The sequence below is a fragment of the Pantherophis guttatus genome, chromosome 2, assembly GCF_059756535.1.
Source record: "Pantherophis guttatus breed Tessera chromosome 2, ASM5975653v1, whole genome shotgun sequence".
NCBI lineage: Eukaryota > Metazoa > Chordata > Lepidosauria > Squamata > Colubridae > Pantherophis > Pantherophis guttatus.
Genome location: NC_142064.1, coordinates 147,170,977 through 147,194,617, shown reverse-complemented (window position 1 = coordinate 147,194,617; position 23,641 = coordinate 147,170,977). Strand labels below are relative to the sequence as shown.

The following is a 23,641-nucleotide window of genomic DNA, read 5'->3' as shown; positions in this document are numbered from 1 at the left end:
GAATACGAGGCCTGTGTCTCTATTTATAGGCGCCTAGGGACACGCCCCTTTCTTTAGAAACCAATCGCGATAGTATGGCTCCGTCACGTGACCGGCGCCGACTCGAGGTGAGTGTACCGGTAACGTGCAATGCAGATATTTTCCCGCCGTATTTTTCATGTTTGGTTTTTTTTTTTGGGGGGGGGGAGGGAGAGGGGGCGCTTAAATTCTTACGTTCCACTCAAGAATTTTAGCCCGAGAAAAGAAACCAGGGCCTATTTACCATCTCTTGAGTCCTATGTTTGCCTATCGGCCGGTTTTAATGAGACTTTCTCCCAACTCGCTTGGTATAGATTTGCAGTATTATGCCTATTCCTTCATATGTCTGTTTGATAGGCTTCACTTCTAAGTACATGTGTTAAGTCAGGTTGCACAAAATATACAATGAGTAAATGACAGGCGAGCAGCTTTTGAGTTACCATTAAACCTGCAGAGTTTAATGATTGCCTTTTTAAAAAAAAAAATCTCGTCCTCATCAATTATTAGTTGATTCTTGTTAGTATTTTGAACTTAATGGATTTATTCTATCCTCTGCTTAATATATTTTGTACTTTTGTACACGAGTAGGTCAGAATGCATTTACTAGATTCCGGGCAGATCTAGATAATGCTGGCCAGATAATTTGAGAAATGTCGCCTTGACTTCAACTCTTTCTAAGCCTTCAATGGGTGTGAAGTGTTTCTATCCACTGGAGGGCACTCATTGCTCGTTTGGAAAATGGATAAGTGCATTGGGATGGATAGGCATAGGAAAGGGGAGGAATACAAAATAAGAGGAATACAGGTGGTCCTTGACTTACAACAGTTCATTGACCGTTCAAAGTTACAATGACACTGAAAAAAAGCGACTTATGACCGTTTTTCACATTGCAGCATCACCCTGGTCAGACGTTTGGCAACTGACTCGTATTTATGATGGTGGCAGTGTCCCGGGGTCACGTGATCACCTTTTCCATCTTTCTTACCTTACCTTACCTTATGATTCTTGACAAATGTATCTTCTCTTTTATGTACACTGAGAGCATATGCACCAAGACAAATTCCTTGTGTGTCCAATCACACTTGGCCAATAAAGAATTTTATTATAAGCAAAGTCAATGGGGAAATTGGATTCATTTATCAACTGTGTTATTAACAACTGCAGTGATTCACTTAACAACGATGGCAAGAAAAGTTGTAAAATGGGGCAAATTCACTTAAATGTTTCATTTAGCCACATAATTTGTTGGGCTCAATTATGGTCGTAAGTCGAGGACTACCTGTACTGGACTTTGCTTTTACACTACTGGGACAGAAGGAGAAATTATAAAATACCTGACTGGAGAGTAATTGTATTTGCTTTATCAAATTGTAACGTTGCACTTTTGCCCTAGTCCCACCCACTACTTTTGGCAATCGGTCTTTCCAGTACACATTTAGAAGGCTAATTCTCTGGAAAGATGCACACCTTGTTAGTTCCTTTTGCCAAAGGGCTGAAAGAGAATATATAGAAAAGTGGACTCTCCTTGGGGACTTAAACTACGACTTGGCTGCCCCGGTTAGTCAAAAGCAGCCTAGAAACTTTCTCAAGCAGTGATAAGTGCAGTGTGGTGGTGTTGCAGAAGTGATCTAGGCAAAACATATTACCTCTCTCCAAATGAGAAAGGGAGTCACGATGGGGAGGAGAGCAGAGCTGGACTCCCTGAGGCAAAGTTATTGCATATCTTTGCAAAGCACATCCTGGTCTGGAAGAGCCTCGAGCCGGGGTGCTATTCAGCAGGTTCTGACAGGTTCTGGAGAACCGGTAGTGGAAATTTTGAGTAGTTCAGAGAACCGGCAAATACCACCTCTGGCTGGCCCCAGAGTGGGGTGGGAATGGAGATTTTGCAGAATCCTTTCCCTGGAGTGGGGTGGGAATGGAATATCCTTCTTCCCCTGCCACGCCCACCAAGCCACACTCACAGAACTGGTAGTAAAAAAATTTGTATTCCACCACTGCTCAAGAGGCTTGGTGTTAGGAGCTGTTGTGGAATTTAGTTCTTGAGAAAGGAAGGGAAAGGGAAAGGAGAAGGGAAATGTTTGCTCAGCGCTGAGAAAGGGTGAGAAAAGGACTCCAAACATTCTTGCCTTCATTGGCCTTGAGGAGTGTCAACAAGCTTTTGAGATTCTATAAATATACCCTACAGCAATAAAATAGCATGCCTGGAAACCCGTTTATTATCTATTTATCATACTTAGAAACTGCCCATCTCCCCCGCTTCCCTGGTCTATTCCAAAGGGCTAACTGGAGCCAAAGGAATCCCTTTAAATTTAGTTATGTCCTTATTGGAAAACGTTGCCTTTTTGTTTTTCCTTTGTTAGGACCCAGATTTTTTTGGTAGGATTTAAGGTGTGAAAGTTGAGACTCACTATTCTCACCCATATGTCCAATTTATATTCATACATACAAACACTGTTGGAGATTAAATTTTGGGTATTGCCAAAGTAGGTTTGACATACATACTGAGGGTGTGAGTAGGTAATTCTGTCAAAAAAAGCTGACGCATCATGTTCCAGAGCTTTCAAAATCCTTGAATTTTTCCTGCTATGCACTGCCAATGCTGGTTTGAGACAGCTGAAAGGTTGTCCACCCTGATTCAGATAAATTGCTGAGAAGGGCAATGAGATTGACACTTTTTTCCCCATTTTTTTTGCCTCTTGTGAATGAAGGGAAGAGCTTGGCTAGAAAGTCAATACCTTATAATTCTGATATTAAAAAATAAGTGTCATATGGTTGTTCTTTGTATTCTCTAGCTGTATTTTGTTCAATGTCTTTCCTTTGGTTTACCAATATTTATTTCTTTACAAATAAAATACAATAATATTATTAAAAATATAAATTTAAATACAGGTAGTCCTTGACATACGACCACAATTGAGTCCAAAACTTCCATTGCTAAGTGAAACAGTTTTTAAGTGAGTGTTGCCCCATTTTATGACCTTTCCTACCACAGTTGTTAAGTGAATCGCTTCAGTTGTCAAGTCAGTAACACGGTTATTAAGTGAATTTGGCTCCCCGTTGACTTTGCTTGTCAGAAGATCACAAAAGGGGATCACATGACGCCTGGGATACTGCAACTATCATAAAATAATGCCAGCTGTCAAGCATTTGAATTTTGATCATATGACCCTGGAGATGCTGCAACGGTCATAAATGTGAAAAACGCTCATAAGTCATTTTTTTCCAGAACCATTGTAAGTCACTAAACAAATGGCTGTATGTCAAGCACTACGTATAACTATGAAATCTCAGTTTGAGTTCCTGATTACGGCATACTTGTTTTTTTAGATACCTGCTGTCCTTAATTTCTTGCATACGACCTTGAAATGAGCTGAAGAATCTTTAGCCTTCATACATATCTAGCTTTATCAGTCAAAAGGTATGATGAGTTATTATAATTATTTATGTTAAAAATGATATTTTTCTGGAGAGATAGAAGAAGTAGAGAAGTAGAGAGAAATACAAAGTGGGTTACACACATGGAAGATGGATCTGTCTGTAATCCCTGCAAAACTTCAAGAATGAGGTGCGTGGTTGCACCTTGGGAATCCTATCGCACCATTTGTTTGCATTGATTCATTCATTTATTTAGAAGGTCCCTTCCAAATCACTGGATTCCAGCAACACCCTGCTCCCCATTGTCCTGTTAATCAATAGAGGGAGATTCCAGTTCTTCCTTCCTTTCCTTTCCTTTCCTCCACTTCCTCCATCCCAGCCAGTATGTCAAGCTATCCCGGAAAAGTTTGTCATTAACTGGTACTTTGATACAACTGGACAGCTAATCATTGAACATTGGATTTTTTTATATCGTTGCTTGGCATCTTTTGATTATCTACTGTAGCCAACCATTATTTTCAGTGGAAACTGCTCAGTGCACTAGAACATTTTGCAGAGCAGTTATTTATGATAAAATCCAGGGAACCTGCTTTCAATCTCCTCAGCTAACCTTATGGAAAAGTCCATTGGCCTCATCTTGCTCCTGGCAGTAGCAACTCCGCCATCTCTTCCAGGGATCCCATCACTGGTTATTTGTTCAACAGCAGTACTTTTAAAAACCGTTATTTAATTAACTTTTTGCTTTTTGTTTTTCACTCAAATGCAAATGCTAATGAAAATATTCAAACATTTGCAAGCATGCTTCAAGTGATTCCTTGGAATTTGTTAGATATTGCCAAGGGGATGGATATTTTGGGGTGGAAATGGCTATATAGTTCTAATTACAGTGTGGGCAGCCACAGTGATAAATCTATTTCACAGTGCTAATGGGCCGTTCAATCTCCCCTTCGGTTAGGTTTAGTAAAATCCCAGAATAATAATATCCATTACCAATAAGTTTGATGATCATACAAATGGTTAGACTTACATGCATTTAACAATAGCACTTAGACTTAGACTTACCATATTTTTCAGAGTATAAGACACACTTTTTCCCCCCTAAAAGAGGGTGAAAATTTGGGTGCATCTTATACATCGAACGTAGCCCACCCGCTGGCCCCCACTCTTTAGCCTATGTCTCCCAGCAATTTACCTCCTTGCAGCAAACAGCCCATTTCAGTTTCAGCACAGCCTGATTAGCACAAGCAGTTGATTGTCGGTTGGATCGGCCTCCTAACCCTCAGCTGTTTCAGGCTGCAGGGATTGCCATTGCCTATTGCTGCGTGGGCCTCCGCTGTTTGCTGCAAGGAGGCAAATTGCTGGGAGGCAGATTTTTTTTTCTTGTGCTAATCAGGCTGTGATGAAAATGAAAATGAAACTAAAGCAGGGCTGTTTGCTGCAAGGAGGCAAATTGCTGGGAGACAGAGGCAGAGGCAATTTTTTTTTCTTGTTTTCCTCCCCAAAAAAAGGTAGGTGCGTCTTATAGTCCGGAGCGTCTTATACTCCGAAAAATACAGTATATACCACTTCACAATGCTTTACAGCCCTCTCTAGGCTGTTTACAGAATCAGTATATTGCCCCCAACAATCTGAGTCTTCATTTTATCAACCTCAGAAGGATGGAAGGCTGAGTCAACTTTGAGCAGGTCAGGATCAGACCCCTGGCAATCAGCAGAATTAGCCTGCAATGTCACATTCTAACCACTGCCACCATACATCCCTATATTTTCAATAGAATTTTAGTAATTTCTGTAGGATTCTCAGCCTTCAACACAATGGAGCATATTTCCGAGTCATGAAATTCAATAAGTTTGACAAGTGGGCATTGAAGAGTCAGGTCATATCCTTCTAACTCCAAAAATCCAACCCTACCTCAAACCAACCATCAAACAGCAAAATACAATTCCAAATGAGGTAACCCAATACCCCCCTTTTCCTTGCATGTCGTAACAACTTATAATTAATACATGCTTTTCCCTCTGCCATACAAACTTAGATATAGCCTTCTATCACTGTTTAAATGGTGCATCAGTTGTCAAAACAGATATTGTCTATTACAAAAAACATCATTCTAGGCAAGAAATTTATTTTTATCATTGAAATCCTTACCAGCAATAATGTAATATTTTGAAATTAATTCCATGTCTTAACATAGTTGTTTTGAAATAACATACAGTTCATATTTGTCATAGTGGCAGACAGATATTTTACCTTCTCAATCTTAAAATCCGTTTTACTCATCAATTGTTTGATGTTCGTGTTTTCACATCTTTGTTAACATCTTCATGTTTTGTTTATTAATCTTTTAACCTAATTACCCCAAATTATTTGAATTTGCCCATTAATATTGCAATTACCTTTAAAAGATTTTTCAGAACCAATACGACGTCATCTGCAAAAGCATTTAATTTATGTTTCTTTTTTAATCTTTACTCCCACAATCCTCTTATCTTGCCTTATATCTTTGGTCAGTATTTCAACAATCCAAATAAAGGAGAGAGAAGACAGTGGGCATCCCTGTCTTGTTTCTTTTTGTATCTCACAAGATTTTATTAGATCTCTGTTAACAATTCTTCTTGCTTTCCGTGAGGTGTATATCGATCTTACCCACTTTATAAAGTTCTCTTCAAAATTCTTATCTTCCTAAACCTTGAACAAGAAAGCTCAGTTCAAATTGTCAAAGGCCATTTTTGCATCTAAGACAATCAATGTGAATTGTTTTTCATTATGGTACTCCAAATATTCCCAAATCTCCGGCAGATTTCTAACATTGTCCTTTAACTGTCTTTTTGGTAAAAACCCACATTGGTCTTCTGAATAAATTCTTGCAAAATTATTTTCAGTCTATCAGCTATAATCATTGTAAACAACTTGTAATCATTATTCAATAATAATAGGCTGCAGGTTTTTTTTGTTAAAGTCAAATCTTGTCCCTCATTAATGCTATAGTAGCCTTTTTCAACTCTGGTATCTTTCTTCCCTGTAGGATAGCATTCATCATATTTTATAAAGGTTGTAAAAGTTCATCCTCAAAATATTTATAAGCATCTGATAATTCACCCAGTCCACACACTTTTCCTAATTTAATCTCTTTTATAGCTTCAGAATGTTCCCTTATTATATGTGAATTCATATCCTGTCTCTTTTCCTCTGCAATCCTTAGTAAATTTTGTTTCTTTAGATATTCATCTATTAGATAAGTCATCTAATATTTTTCTCAGAAGTTCTGTCCAGTTGTGGGTAGATTATTTCATTCCAGTCCTCCATCAAATACCAACTTTCATAGGAGAAACCTATTAATCTCTCCATAAATCATTTAGAAAACAATATTGTGTCCTCATTTAGGACATAAATTCCCATGATCAGAGTCTTAATTCCATGCATGTTAATTTCCATCCCAACAAACCTACCATGCTCATAAAACAATACAGGTTCTGGTTTTAGTTGAGGATTTATATAAATTTATTTTCTATTTTATTTCTTTTTACAAATTCCTGGCTGGCTCACCCTGCTGATTCTTTTCTTTCCCCCTTCTACTGTCTGCTGTTCTGGCTACAGAGGCACCAATTTATAAAGGGACAGCATTGCATTTGCTTTGTTCTTATGAAAGATTACAGAAAATGAGGTCCATCAAGGAATGATGAATGCAGCATAGAATATAAACACTAAATAGGAGCCTTCATGAAAATCATTTGCTAGGCAGCATTGGTCACCATTGTATTTGTTCAAGGACCTTTGGAACTAATGAATAGCTAATAGAAATGCATGGGTTCTGTTTTTATTACGGCTGAAATGCACTTAGGCATAGGAGGGTCAGAGTGACTTTTTCCTGTTTAATTTTCCTGCCAATGTGCAAAGCAAACATACTTTTCATTGGACTAACTTGATCCACAATTCAAAATTGCAACGACATTATAGAAGCTTTTATCATACTCTTTAAAACTTATTTCAGTACCCTGGAATTCAGCCCTCTATTTTATCAAGCATTTTCCCCCATCAAAAGAAGATACTCAATTACTCTTAACTTTCTATTTTTGTAAAATCTAATAAATACTATCCCTGTAGAGTAAATTGATTCAGTGAGAAAGAATTATGGGTGTTTGCTTGCAATGGCTATGGCCATGAAACCCTATGAAACAAGCATGTTCCTACACGTTATAAAATACATCCAGGTTCCTCCTGCCAATTGAGTGGCTATTAAAACTGGAAAGTTGTGTTTCTTTATCAATCTATCTAAAATGTGATCCCCAGCTTATTCTATTGACAAATCAGAAAGCAAGGATTATGTGTAAACTGGGCCAATGACTAATGATTTGTGGGAAAGTGAGGAAGATCTTTTTCAGGTTCAAAGCACAATAACTTTAAAATGAGCCCCATGTTATTCAAGTGGTTTTCATAGAGAAAAATTTGCACAATTATATTTATGAAACATTCTGCACAGACTGCTTTAAATTTGGCAATTCTTACAAGTTTAGAGATAGTTTATTCTGCTTATCATCCTGCCCTTAAATTTCCTAAATTCCAGTGTTGGCATCCAATATTTTTATGGTTTTGAGTTCATTTTTATATCCCTTTTGTATGTCCTTTGACACTGATCTATCTATATGAGAGAGAGAGAGAGAGAGAGAGAGAGAGAGAGAGAGAGAGAGAGAGAGAGAGAGAGAGAGAGAGAGAGAGAATACAAATATATTTTACTACTAAAGCTATCAGATCTAGGGTGCAAAAATCTAGGTAACCACTAGAGGACAGCAAAGAGACATAGAAAATCCTTATCTTTGCTCCCATCTAACAGTTCTGCAGGCTGGTTTGGTAGCCCTATCAACAATAGTGAGCTATTTCTACCCTATAGCAAAGAAATGTGCATTGGGGATGTATCATTTCAGAGTAACTTCCATTCATATGACTAAGCAGGGGGAGTTAGAAATTGTTACTATGATATTTGACATGATACTATGACCCTCGTTAATATATTTATCTCTTTTAATTGTGCGGTTTGAGGAGTCGTTTAAACCCTCACCTGTAGTTTGGAGCTTGCATGCAGATGCGCCATCTCATCAGTACAAAGATTAATGCAATCAAACCAGGCTAAGAATGAATAGCTAAGTATTAAATCATGTGGGAACCTAAGACACGCACCAAACTCCAGAAGCTGCCCCTCGGTTTTCCTAATCCAGATCTCTGCCAGTATCTTGGACTATATAACTCAAGATCCCCAGACAGCATGTCCTCAGGAGAGTTGATTCAGATTTATGGGAGTTCAGATGTCACATACACCTGGGGCAGGTGCGAACGGAGGCTAACAGATCGATCCATTTCCAGACTTGATTAAATCCAATCTTTGGCTTGCCAGAGGCGGAGCCTTGTTGGGGACAGATTCCTCTTCTATTTATACAGCCGGGGCTGTAGAGCTACCCTAGGACAGCCGCGTCCACACGTTGCTACTCGCAGACGGAGCAGGGCAGCGCAGGCAGGGCCAGGCCGGCGAGGCAAAAGCCCCCCCAGCCGCAGCACTTCCCTCTCGCGGCCTCCCCCGCCCGGCTCTCCTCCCGGTGCGTGGCTGCCGGGAAAGCTCCCTGCGGCTCAGCTCAGCTCCGCCTCCGAAGAAGGAAGGGCCGGACACGCTGCAGGCAGGGGCGCCGGCGATCGCCGAGCGGGCCGGGCTTTCTGCTTTGCGCCGCGGCGGGCCCGGTGCTGGCTGCCAGGGCGAGCCATGGAGCGGAGGGCGCCGGAGCGCTCGGCTGGCGGTCGCGATCTCCTCCGGCTGGCCGCGCTGCTGCTGCTGCTGCTGCTCCTCTTGCCGGGGCCCGCGGTAAGGACGAGCAGGAGCGGGTTGGAGGGGCGTCGCGGTCCCAGGAGGAGAGAGGGGCGCCGAGGAGGGCTGGCCAGCGGAGAGAAGGGCGTCCGGCTCTCGGGGGCTTCCCAGAAAGGGGGGAGGGGAGGGAAAGAAGTGACAACTGGTTGCGACATCGCAAACACAACTGAGGACGGGCCAAGAAAGGGCGAAGTTAAGTTCCGGGGTTCAGAGACTTTCTTGCTGTAAGCGGGCGGCGGAGGGAACCCACGCGTCCCGAGCAGCTGTGATTGCAGCTGTGAGACTCGTGCAAACAGCAGCGGTGGCCCTCGGGCGGGGATGGAGGCAGAACAGACCATCCCGGGGCTGGTTCCGGATCTTATCCGGTCCAGCACGCTGCTGCCTCCCGGCCGGGGGAATCAATCAAGTGGACGTCCAGCTCACGTAGAGGGCGCCAGCTTGGGGGAAAGTTAGTCTAATCATGTTTCCTGGGTTTTCTCCCATCTTCTTTAAAATATAAAGCATATAGAATATAAAGTAATTCCTGACTTTTAGGAGTGCTGCTGTTTGGTCTGATTTAAACTAGAGTTTTGTTTGAAGGAAGCCCTGTATTCTCCTTTGCTCTTGTTCCCTGAAATAAAATGACATTCTTGCTCTTCTTCTGTTGATGGCAAGGCTGCAAACTGTGTTCTGCCTCCTCCTTGAACTTTGAGGGGGGTGGGTGGGGGTGAATGTAAAATGCCACATTTATCTTGCATCTTCTTGCACTATCTACTGCACTGAGGCTGTGATCATTTCCCAGCAAGTGACTAACAATGTCTTTTGGGGTCAACTATCCAGCCATTGTTGTGTGTGAAAATAACACCAACGAGGACAGACTTGATATCACTTCATCAGTGGCCAGGGTGATGCTATGAAGGTACTTTTGAAGGGTAGAGTTTGGAAGGTTTGCCCTAGGGATGAAAGACAACAACCTGGAAGCTAGGTCTGGCTCAAGCATAGAAAAATTTGGTTGGAAGACTACAAGGCTTGGGACCATACAGAAGACCTGGTGGAGCTCTGTATAAATTCAACATAGCTTGGAAAACCCTGACAGAAAAAAGGTTTTCTCCCACTTTTTAGTGTTAAACACGGGGCCGTCTGTTAAAGCAAAATATAGGGAAATTTGGAGCCAATAACACAATAATTTCTCACACAAAGGCTTATCTAAAGTTGTGGAATCTGCTGTGGCTGGATGGGATGATGTTCTCATGTTAAGATTGTTTGAGCAGGTTGACTGGACAGATTTATGGGAAGATCAGGATATCAGTTTCTGCTAGGCGTGATGGCTTTATGCTGCAGGGTCTACTCAGAAAGATAGCAAGGGAAGTTCACACTTTCTCATCCATTTCATTTTATGGGCACTTCTTGGTCCAGAGAACACTGGACAGTATGAACCATTGACTTGATGGATCAGGGCTTTTCTAATGCTTTTTTGCTTCCCTTGGTGTGTCTGTGCGTGGGGGATAATTCTTGGATGGAAACGTCTTAACTGTTTTGCTCATTATCTTTGCCAGTGATTTTTATTTATTTTTTTTGTAGCTGGCACAATTTTAGTGAGTCAATTTTATTAAAGACTGGGTTCTGAGAAATTTTGCTCCTGCTTAATAGAGATAAATCAGATCATCCCACCACTTTTTATAAATTCACAGCTCGACAACTGAGCTAACAAGGATTTTTTGAAGCCCTGTGGATCCCTCCTCCCATCCCTTCTCTCACGGCCCAACTTCCCATCTTAATTTATAAAGTTGTAAATTAATTGCAATTCTTTGCTGTCCCTGATGGACAGTTCTAGAAATGTGGGAATGCAAAGCTGTTGATATGTAACTGTAATCCTGCTTATCTTCCTAAAAATAAAATACACAGTACTGGTATAGTTATTGATGCTAACACCTATTCCCAAACTGAGGTGTTACATCATTAGAAATTTATTTCAGGGTCTATGGCCACCCATCTCAACCATATGATTCTAGACAGGGAACAGCAATTAAAATGATACCACAATAAATATCAATTAGCATCCCAGGTAAAAAACATTCCAGCCACCAACACAACCATCCCATAGTCTCTGTCACATATTTTGGTAGCAGAGTATGCCTGTGCCTGATGGTTTTATAACCATTATAAAGATAGGACCCAGTAGTTTCAAGCTGTTATTTGTACAGCAGTGCTTGTACTATAACATACAAATTTAATAAAGCAAATGTGGAAAAATAATTTAAGAAAGCTCTTTCTCTGTCATTTTGGTGAAGTTGAGAAATGGGGGGGGGTTTACACATTTCAGAATTAATAGAACATTATCATATAACATACAATATTTGTTTAATTTCATTAAAATGTTTTGCCATTTTAAAAATATCTGGCTAGATGTTCATCTTTAAAAAACAATGTTTATATTTAGTCATGAACCAGAAGGTCTAAAAGTGCTGTACTAATTTGCTTGCATTATATTTATTATTGTTTCTGTCCCCGCAAAACAAATATTCATGCATTTTCTAAATTAAAAACATTTAGAAAATTATATACCGTAGTTTTGGTGTTATGGCTACCTTTTATTGTTGTTTTGCTCTTTGTGTTTGCAGTCTTATTTGAAAGGCTGTCAAGAGTTTAGTTGTGAGGCAAATCAGAATAATTTTGATGAGTAAAGTTGACAAATATTTAGGGCTGTCTTGAAAATTATGCAATAGGTTGCAATGGAAGATTACTTCTGATTTCACTATACTTTCTTGCTATATAAAGTTAAGCACACTAATTATGAGTGATCTCTTGGCACTCGTGTATATGAATCCAATTGCAAGGTGCTTCTGCCACATTATACAGTATGTATGCTCATCAGTGTTGCTCCATAATTTGTGTGAGAGAATTGATAAGCTTTATAAAGAACTAAGATAGCCAGTTTGGTTTAGTGCTTAAGGCATCCATCTAGAAACTGTGGAGACTGTGAATTTTAATCCTGCCTTGGACACAATGCCAGCTGGGTGATCTTAGGCCAATCACTTTTTTTCAGCCCTAGAAAAGAGGCAATGGCAAATCACTTCTTGCAAGAAAACTGTAGGTACTTGCCCAGACAGTCTCCAAGAATCAGATATGATTGAATGGAAGAAAATATTTATATCATGTACATGTCTTAGCATATACTAACGAAGGATAATCATTAACATTTCAGAGACGGTATAATTTTCTTTCGGTCTTCTACCTACTCACATTTCTCTGTATGTTGGGAATTGCAGATCACCATTTACTGTATCTCTTTTTCAATTAGTGCCCTTCTCAAATTCAAGAGCTGATCCCATTCCTGATCATTGCTTTAGGGCTTTAAACATAATCATCATCAGTGTTTTGAACTGTGCTTAGGAACAAATGGGCAACCAATGCACTCCCAGCTGAACAGGCCGAATATAATGCAATGTAGATTGTTTACTGGAGCAACTGCATTATCCAAAGATCCTTAAAGTTAACCTCTTCAATCCAGTAATCTAATCTGCAGGCAAGATTATTGTAATCAGGCCTGATTCGGTGAAGGTAAATGGAAGACGTTCCTTGTGGAAGAGCAGGATAAATATGGAGTTTTTAAATCATACTGAACAGGAGTAGAAAGTCAGAGAAAGCATTGAAAGCCTTATTTTATGCTTAAACATATTAAAATGTTTTTTAGCTCTTGTTTGACATAGGTCATATTTTCTCCCACTCCCCTTTTAACATAAATTATTTTATAAAAATAACTATTCCTCCTTCTCCATTAAACATATTCTAGTGAGTTGTTTTTTAAACGCACGCACACTATCATCTTGTAGCCTAGCAATGTAATTAGAGCACTAGCTGACAAAATAAGCTCTGTGAATCATAGGGCATCCAGGATGATCACCTTGGTTGCTTGCGTTGTGGTGCGGAAGCTGTCCTAAATATTTGCCTGCCCAGATGTCCAAGGCAGGTTCTCAGAAATACAAATGATGTTTCAGCTAATTCACAGGGTGGTGGTTGTGGGGAAAATAGGTGGAGGAAGGAACATAAGGTATGTTTGCTACCTTGAGTTATGTATAAAATGAGAGAGGGAGGGAGGGGCAGAGAGGGAGAGGGAGAGAGAGAGAGAGTGAAAAAGAACTAAAATTGTGTTGCCATCAAAAATAGAGGCAGGATCAGAGACTAAGTTCAGTAAAATATTTGCAAAGGTAACCTACATTCTGACCCTACCTTCTGTCCAGTATACCTGGGAACCTAGACAAAACACAATCAAACTTATAATACGAAGTAATGCATTTGGCATATTTCTTTACTTACAGTAATTAATTAATAGAAGGACCCCACCAATATTTCTTCATCATGATTGCATTAAGGCAGCATTGGGAGTGGCCTGTGGGGTTATTGTGTCTCCTATATCAGTTATGTACCTTCCTTCTCTGTTCTTTCTTCCATTTGCTTTCTGAACATAAGTAAATAATCAGACTGGGAGGGCCTTGTTTCACTTAAACAAAAGATTGTGTTGATTCAACCAGAGTAAACTTACCAAGAAAATACATTTTATTTTTCATGATCAAGGAAAGCCTATATCTTAAGTCGGTTTTAGTTCCAGGGTCTGAGTTCTAGTCATTCATGGCTTTTCAAGGAGTTACCTAAAAGGCAAAGCAAGGAGACTTGGATCCCATGTCCTCTTCTCTCTTTAATAGGGATCAGACCCAAAAGGTTATGCATTTGTAGGCATTAGGAAATAATTCCAAAACCTCATGCTTTTCCCAGGTAATCAATTTGAGAATACATAAAAAGTTCAGGAACGTTCTTGGAACAGACACTTCTCGCCTTGGAACTGTATTCTCTCATCGCCCACCAGCCTAGCAATTGACCAATGAAGTTAGGATAAGCAAAGACAGATAGCTTCTAATTTCTCAGCAAAGCATCCGTTTCTACCAGAGATACGATCAACATCCTCTATAGGAAATTGTGCTTGATGCTTTTTCTGTGGTAGTCATAAACCACGTTCTTCATAGAAATAAGTTCTTGGCTCCTAATTTATATCTGTTGCATCTGGCATAGGCTTATTGAAGTTGTATGACACTTTGAACATTGCTATTTTAATGTTCATAGTAATCAGCATTATAGGTTGCCATTATCAATATCCAGCAGGAAAGTCTTCCTGGAACATAAACATCCAGATGATTTACCTGTCTGGTTTATTAACTCTTGATATACTCTATTATTTTAATCAAGAATTAATAAATCCAACAAGCATATCACCAGATGTTTGTGTATCAGGAAGACTTTCTTGCTGGCTATTGGTAATGGTAGACAGTAATACTGATTATTAACAACGTAAAGTCTCTTGGTGCACCAAAAGCATACAATTCTGCTTTACATATTTCTGTAATCATAATTTCCTAAAATCCAAACATCTTTTTTAGAATTTACTTTCACACTCAGGAAATAAGATTGGGGTTTTTTTGTGTGCCATTGCTATCATTGTGGTAGCATATTATGGTAGAAACTACCTGGTTAGTGCTGGCTGATATTTAGAGTAGAACATACTAAAATAGTTCAAGGCAGAATCTTGTTTTAATCCCCTTCCCCTCTAATTTTATTCCCCTTAAACCTCTTTTGGATTCCTATTTCATCTTATGGAGGGGGATAAGATTCACATAGCATCTGACTACCGTGTGTATTAGCTGGTGGATTGAGACATACAGTAGGTGCACACCAGGGGTGGGTTCTAATTTTTTTTACTACCGGTTCTGTGAGTGTGGCTTATTTTGTGGGCTTGGCTTGATGGTCATGTGACAATTATTTAGGATTTAGCAGAGGTACGGGTCTACCAGGCTTTTAACTGCTTGCAGAGCTGTACCGATCTATCTATTTATTTTTTGCAGGCACTGGTCTACCCATTTATTTTTTCGAGCACTGATCTACTCATGTATTTTTGCAGGCACTGATCTACCCATTTATTTTTGCAGGCACTGATCTACTCATGTATTTTTGCAGGCACTGATCTACTCATGTATTTTTGCAGGTACTGGTCTACCCATTTATTTTTGCAGGCACTGATCTACTCATGTATTTTTGCAGGCACTGGTCTACTCATTTGTTTTCTTTTAACACTGATCAGCTGTAGGGCGGCCCTTTGAAGCCCCGCGGCAAGAGTTTAAACAGTTTTTTTTCCTCTAGCCATCAGCTGGGACTCAGGAGGCAGCAATAGATTGGGGGTGGGGCCAAATAAAAGGTAAAAATAACGCGGGGGGGCGAGGGGGCAGGCAGAACTGGTTCGGTGACGTCATATCATCACCACTACTGGCTCAGGAGAACCGGGCCGAACCGGGAGGAACCCACCACTGGTGCACACTTTTGCACAAACACACATGCCTGGTTTACCCATCCATCCCATTATATCTATTCATGTAACACACAATCAGGATCAATGGGATAATATTTTTGTCTTTACATGCTAGCAGTCAGAATTACTGATTTCCTCCAGCCGGTAGCAAACTGTTTTCATTGTCAGAATTGCATAACTTTAATCTAAGATCTGAGGGAGTGGTCAGGTTTTGAAAGTTCATTTTAAATAAGGTTGGGGGCCACAGGAATATCAGGGAATGCCGTTCTAAAGGTCAGGCTCCATGACAGAGAAATCCCACTTCCTGAGTCCCATCAGATGACACCACTCAATCAATGGGACCATATCAACTCTACTAAATAGGATGGGCAGAAAAACTACTGAAAGTAAGTGCTCCCTCAAATAATAGCTCCTAGGCCACACAACCAGTGCCTTGAATTACACACAGAAGACTACTGGCAGTCAATATGGCTCACAGAGAAGAGATATTATCTGGACATACCACAGCACATCAGCTGCAGCTTCCAAGTGGTCTACAAGGGCAGCCCCATGTAGAAGGCATAGCCATAATCAAAATGTGAAGTCGCCAAAGGTAAAGAAGTCCATGTGCCAGGTAGGCATGTAACTTGTGCAAAGGCTTAAGCTGCCACTTGCTGCCTGAGCCAGAAGTCCAAAAAATCCCCCAAATTATGCACCAGGGCTAAAGGCGGAAGAGTGTCCCCACTCAGGGCTAAAAAGGGAAACCACTCCAGACTCTGACACCCACAGCCACTGCATCTTATCAGGGTTGATCCTAAGTCTTTTCTTCCCTAGCCAGACTCACAAAGCTTCCAGGCACTTGAACAAGACCTTGCCAGCATTACATTATTTCCCAGAGCCAAGAGGTATATAAGTGGGTATCAGCATACTGATGAAATCAGACCCCAACTGACAGCTGACCTCACCCAGCAGCCTTATATAGATGTTAAACAGGAAGGGTGAGAGTGTTCGCAATAACTATCTTGATAACTCACAGAAGTGGCCTTCAGCATACTTTTATTTTGCATTCATTTTGTAGTCCTAGTGTTTTCTGTTAGGTTGTGTTGAAAAGGCAGTGATAGGACACTGTTGTTCAACACAACACAACAACAAGATCTGTTATGTCCCACAGGTACCATCCTGTCCTTATATTCCTCCATATATATATATATAGATAGATAGATAGATATACCCTGTTTCCCCCAAAATAAGACATCCCCTGATAATAAGCCCAATCGGGGTTTTGAGCACATGGCAATAAGGCCAAGTGCTTATTTCAGGGTTCAAAAAAATATAAGACAGGGTCTTATTTTCAGGGAAACACAGTAGATATATAGATACACACACACACACACACACACACACACACACACAGCCATTGAGGAGGGAGGTCTTCTGGAGTTTAAAAGTGGAGTGCTATCAATATATTGTGAACATTCAATTCTATTTTTCCTTACCATCCAATTCCCTGAGCATTTGCCAAATTTGACAATGGATGAACAAGAACAATCTCAAAACAATCACCTTCATTCTTGAAACAAGATGTGTGGCCTATAAATTTAATAAATACATAAATAAATCTTAAATTTGCTCTGGTGGCTCAGCAGACTAATTAACATCCACTTACATCTGCTGCCTGCAATTACTGCAAGTTCAAATCTCACCAGGCTCAAGGTTGACTCAGCCTTCCATCCTTTCTAAGGTAGGTAAAATGAGGACCCAGATTATGGGGGCAATAAGATGACTTTGTATAAATATACAAAAGTATGAAGGCTATTGCTTAACTCATTGTAAGCCGCCCTGAGTCTCCGGAGAAGGGCAGCATATAAATCAAATTTTTTAAAAATTAAATCTAGACAAGATGGAGATTCTGTTGGTAAGGAACTGATGTTTATTCTGTTTGGGACAGGGTTATGTTCCTTTGAATAAACAGGTTTACTGTCTGGAAGTGCTTCCCAGCTAGCGACCATGGCAAGGCATCCTTTTACACAGTTACATCTAGTGTGCCCACTATAACTGTTCCCAAACCAGTCAGATGTGGCAGAGGTTATCCACTTAGCTATTTCTCATCTTGACTATGCAAAGTGCTCTGGGACAATTGTCTGAAAGTTGGCAGTAGTAAAAAAACGTAGCAGCCATGCTGCTAATCATCGCAAGTTGCATGGATCATATGATGCCTATTCTGATTATATTTGCTGCCAGTTATTTATTGGGCACAATTTAAGATGATGATACCAACCTTTTAACTCTAAACTGCTTAAGACTGATTAGCTTATTACAAATCTGTCAGGTGGTTAAGATCATCAGAAAAGGCTCCTCTGAAGATAAACCAGCTACCAAACCCTCACAACCTGACATACACAAAATACACAAAACATACTCCTCATATCATACTCGTGGGCTAAATAGAATAGAATATGAAATGTGTTTGAATATAAGTAGCTTGGGTTGGTAGTTGGGCTGTCGGTCTGAGCTTAGCAATTTGGTTGCAAACGTTTCGTCACCATTCGAGGAGACATTTTCATTACACTTTGAATTGTTTGAACAAAATGAACGATTCAAAGCGCACTGACAATGTCTCTTCAAATGGTGACGAAACATTTGCAACCAAATTGCCAAGCTCAGAGCTCAGACCAACAGTCCAGAATAGAATATTCTTTATTGGCCAAGTGTGATTGGACACATAAGGAATTTGTCTCTGGTGCGTAAGCTTTCAGTGTATAGGCAAACAACAAGTGATAAATCATGATCATAATCATAAAATGCAATCAGCATAAATCATAAGATACAACCAGGGGTAGGATTCAGCCGGTTTGGATCGGTTCGGTGAACCGGTAGTTGTGAACTGCGGGTGGGCAGATTGGCTCACTCACCTGCCCCGGTGCTATGCCGTCCTATTTAGCTGCGGTTTTTAAGCTGTGTGCATACATGCAAGCACATGTGCGAGCAAAGCACATGCGCAGAAGGCTGCACGCTCACATTTTTGGTGCTGGGGCGAGCCGGTTGTTAAATGACCGTATTTTCCGGCATATAAGACGACTGGGCGTATAAGACGACCCCCGACTTTTCCTGTTAAAATAGTTTGGGCTATACTCGCCGTATAAGACTACCCCTCTTCCAACGCACACCAAATAAAAATTAAAAAACATCAACTGGCTCGCCCACAATGTAAAAGCAGCTGTGCTAGACCCAAAATGGCCCCTGCAACAAGCAGGAACCTCACATAGCCACAAAAAGCCCAAACAAACAACTTTCACACTTCACACACACAAAATTCCCACAAAATACACGCACAAAAAGAGTCTTGGTAGTACAGGGGTTTAAGGCACCCTGTTATTAAGCTGTTTAAGACCAGCTGCCTGCAATTACTGCAGGGTTCGAATCTCGCCAAGGCTCAAGGTTGACTCAGCCTTCCATCCTTTCTAAGGTAGGTGAAATGAGGACCCAGTTTGTGGGGGCAATAAGCTGACTTTGTATAAATATACAAAAGGATGAAGGCTATTGCTGAGCACATTGTAAGCCGCCCTGAGTCTTCGGAGAAGGGCGGCATATAAATCAAATTTAAAAAAAAAAAAAAATCCACATACAGCTTTGTGAGATTTTGTGTGTTTGTGTAGTTAGAGTGAAACACTACAGAAACACACTAAATCTCAGAAAGCTGCACAAATATTATTTTATTTTATTTTATTTTTATTTTTATATAAAAGCAGCTAAATTTAAAACTTCCTAAACTTTAAATGGCTAGGTCTAAAAAAAGAACAACTAAAAAAACCCCAATTGACTATTTTTTTTAAAGCTCCCAAAGGGGAAAAAAAACTTACCCAATAGAACAGGGGTCTCCAACCTTGGCAACTTTAAGACTTGTAGACTTCAACTCCCAGAATTCCTCAGACAGCTTTGTTTTGCTGGCTGAGGAATTCTGGGAGTTGAAGTCCACAACTCCCTGCCTGCTTGATTGCAGGCAGGGAGTGGCTTGCTGATGGAATGGATTCAGGCAAGCAAAGCAAGGCAAGCGTTGCGACTAGCAGCTAAGGTAAGCAAGCTGGAGGGGGAAAACTTTTTTCCTTTTACATGGCTCTGGCAATCCCAGCTGCGTTGCCTGATTAGCAGGCAACTCAGCTGGGATCGTCAGAGCTTGGATTGCCAGAGCCATGTAAAAGGAAAACTTTTTTCCTTTTACATGGCTCTGGTGATCCCAGCTGAGTTGCCTGATTAGCAGGCAAAGCTGGGATCGTCAGAGCTTGGATCACCAGAGTCATTTAAGGCTTGTCAGAGCCTTTCGGGCTGGTCTGCCTGGTTACAGGAGAACGACACCCGGCATATAAGACGATCCCCGACTTTTGAGAAGATTTTCATGTGTTAAAAAGTCGTCTTATACACCAGAAAATACAGTATGTGAAGCCCACCTCTGGATACAACATTCAGTGATAGTCATAGGATACTAATAGAAATAATCACCATAAATCATAAGATACAAACAAAAAGTTATAGTCATAAGAAGCTAAGAAATAGGTAATAGGAAAGATGAGAAGGATAATAGTAATACAGTATCTATACATTATAAAACTATAATAAATTATTATATAAATGATTTTACACATTATAAAAATATTTATTATCCTATATTACATTAATAGTAATATGGGACAATAAAGGACAACTATTTTAAGAGTCTCAGGATTTAGCAGGTCTGCAGAAAACCATCTCTTTCTCTAATCCTTAATCTCATTTTAGAATTTATTTTATCCCTAATTTTTAACTTTCGCTTATACTCTGTTTTATTATTTCTAGCAAAGTGGAAAGTTCCTATCGTAGATACCAAAACCTACATTATTTGAATGGCAGATGGGATGGTTTAGGAGGAACAGTTGTTACAACCTAGTTAAATTATGATATTCTTTCAAGCATTTTGTAATAGTATAGAAAAGAAATGTAACAAACTTATTTTAAGCAAAAATTAGTCCATTATATCCTTTTTTAACTGCTGAAGTCTGGCAGGCAGATTTGATTGTTGTGTCGTTCATTTAATTGTTCAGTTTGTTTAATTCCCGATGCCCAACTGGGAACCATGAAACTGAAAACATATGGAAGACTTTAGAATGTTCAGGTTCCAGCACAGAGATTCTAACGGCACAATATTGGGCATATTTACTTGGGGTCCCTCTGGGTATCAGATCATAGAATCACACAATGGTAGAATTAATTCTATGCTATTTTAGGGAGTAATTCCCACTCAGGTATAAAACATTTCTACGAAAATTACACCTTTGGGTATTTTTTTAAAGACATTTGTGATCAATATTGTTTTATACACAACACAGCCCTGTGCCATTTAGCACAAAGCAGGTCTCGCTGCATTCAGTGATATGATCCCCAAATAAGCATGCATAGGATTTTAGTCTCATAGGATTATGTGCTGCCTCTGATGAGCTGTGGAAAACAACTTGTTCTGAACATACGCTCTGTTAAACCATAAACAGGAACTATATATAATCAGAAGCAGTGGTTTTAAAAAGGTAATATTTTCTTGTGTTCCATAATAATTAGATAAAAGGCATAAAATGTTCAAATCACAGAAGTTTTGGCTTGCTTCTGAAAGTCACTTGGGTTTTAGCACATATAATATTTTATTTTGCACGCGTCAAAATGCAGAAATAACAAAATATTTATATCACTAATATGCTGACATAGGAAGAAGAAAAAAGAAACGGCGTTATGAGAGTGTTGGCTGTAAGAATTGTGGCTAAATTGGACAACCTTAGCTCCCACTTAAAAGTGGTCTGGAGGTTTGCAGCCTAGATTTGATACCTCTAACGTAAATCACCATCTAAATATTTTGGCCACAGATAGTTATTGTGCTAAAGCATTTGTACAGGAAAGGGTATCCTAAGCAAAATAGAAAAATATGTTATTTTCAATTAAAAATAAATGAAAATAAAGAGGTCAGTAGTGGGTTTACCACTTAAGCTCATTTCCTTTCTTGGCTCTTTCGTTTTAATTTGAGGGTGATAAGAGAGGTCTCTAAGTTTTGGATAATGCATATTTGGCTAATTAGTGAGCAAGACATTCTTACAAAATTCTCATGTAGGTAATGTAATGATAACGCAGGGCAAAAAAGTCAGTTATATTGTGAGTAACAGTTATTTATGGCTGAGAATTCTAGTCAATATTGTGATTAAAGGAGTCCTTGCTACTGAACACAAAAACATTTGGAAAAAGAGGCATAATGGAATAAAATAAGTGTCCTTTTTTGGTCCTTTCTAAAAAACTATGTTAAATTTAGAATCCTATTTCTCTTTCAAATTTAATAAATAACTGGAGACTAAAACTGAAAATAAGTTGCAAATACACAGAAATGAAATAAGTCAAAGAGGATAGTTGAAATTATTATGACTCATAGATATTCATTTTCCCATTCAGAGATGACTTATTGAAATAATTGGCATTACTTGCACATCCTGTGTCTCTCTTTCATTTTATAGATTTATAAACTTTGCTTGCAATTGTTCCTTGCAATATTGTTGCACGTTTTAAATAGCTGGATGAAAAGTGGAAGAGTGATGAAAATTACATGCCTGCAGGGCCGGATTTTCCTATAGGCTAACTAGGCTTCAGCCTAGGGCCTCAAGATCAAGAGGGGCCTACATTCAAATTGTTAGCAAAATTAAAATTACACTTTCACTATAGGTGAAAGGGCCTCATAAGTGGAATAGCCTAGGGCCTCTTTTCATCTAAATCCGGCCCTGCATGCCTGTTTAATACATGGACATGAGATCCTTGTTTGCAGTACAGGCAAAGATCTAGCTTGCTTCAGTATTTCTTTGTCAGTCTGGTAAGGCTGCCCAGCTCACAACAGCTCCGGATGGCATACCAGTACGAATTAAAAACAGAATCCAGAACAATCTCATTCAGGTGGACAGATACCTGACTTAACCTTATGCCTGGGAAAGAGCCAGGTCTCCAAGCCCTGTTTAAAGGACAGCAGGTCAGGGATATTCAAACTGAGGATGGGCGAATGTTACAATTGAAGAGGGCAAACATGGCAATAGAAAAAAACACACCATTTGAGTCCATCAGATGGCATTGCTTTAAAGATGGGATCTGGAGTATGGATGTATGTCCATTCCATTGGACATACATCTTAATATCAACATGCTAGACAACAATCAAGGGATAGCCAACCGACTGCTTTTCAGATGCATTGATTTAAAAATACTACAGTCTCTGGGCATTAGCCAGCTGGCATGGATAACATCCAAAACACCTGAAAGGCACCATGTTGCCTAATCAGTTTACACTTTGGAAATGATCTGGCAAGCCTGCTGCTTTTTCCCCTCTTGCCTTTGCCCCCATTTATCTGTTTTAATCCCTTGTTTTCAAAAGTAGTCAGTAACCTTGGCATGACCCAACTTAGTCTGGCCTGGGACCCAATTATGGGGTGAGTTCTAGTTCTGCCTTGGGCAGTGGTGGGATTCAAATAATTTAACAACCGGTTCTCTGCCCTAATGATTTCTTCCAACAACCAGTTCACCAAACTGCTCAGAAAGTTAACAACCGGTTCTCCCGAAGTGGTGCGAATTGGCTGAATCCCACCGCTGGCCTTGGGCATGAAAGCTGTCTGGGTGATTTTTGGGCCAGACATAGTCTCTCAACTCAACCCACCTCACAGGGTTGATATTGTGGGGGGAAATATTGTTTTATTGTTTATTTTATTATTTTATTGGTTCGATTTATATGCCGCCCTTCTCCGGAGACTCAGGGCGGCTTACAATGCGTTAAGCCAGGGGTGGGCAATTGTGGCTCTTTTACAACCTGTGGACTTCAACTCCCAGAATTCCTGAGGCAGCCAAGCTGTCTCAGGAATTCTGGGAGTTGAAGTCCACAGGTTGTAAAAGAGCCACAATTGCCCACCCCTGCGTTAAGCAATAGTCTTCATACTTTTGTATATACCGGCTTAGTAGGGCTTTTGAACCCTAAGCGGTGTTCTTTTTTATACAAAGTCAGCTTATTGCCCCCACAATCTGGGTCCTCATTTTACCTACCTC

General features: G+C 40.0%; 1 protein-coding gene across 1 annotated transcript in view; it reads left to right on the top strand.

Annotated features, from left to right (window-relative positions):
- Positions 1–8,774: 8,774 nt before the first annotated feature.
- ERN1 (endoplasmic reticulum to nucleus signaling 1) overlaps positions 8,775–23,641 on the top strand; it is an 81,641-nt gene continuing 66,774 nt past the window's right edge. The window contains exon 1 of the mRNA XM_034412608.3: positions 8,775–9,241. Within this exon, the coding sequence (XP_034268499.2) occupies positions 9,143–9,241 (99 nt within the window). The 5' untranslated portion in view covers positions 8,775–9,142. The remainder of the gene's footprint in view (positions 9,242–23,641) is intronic.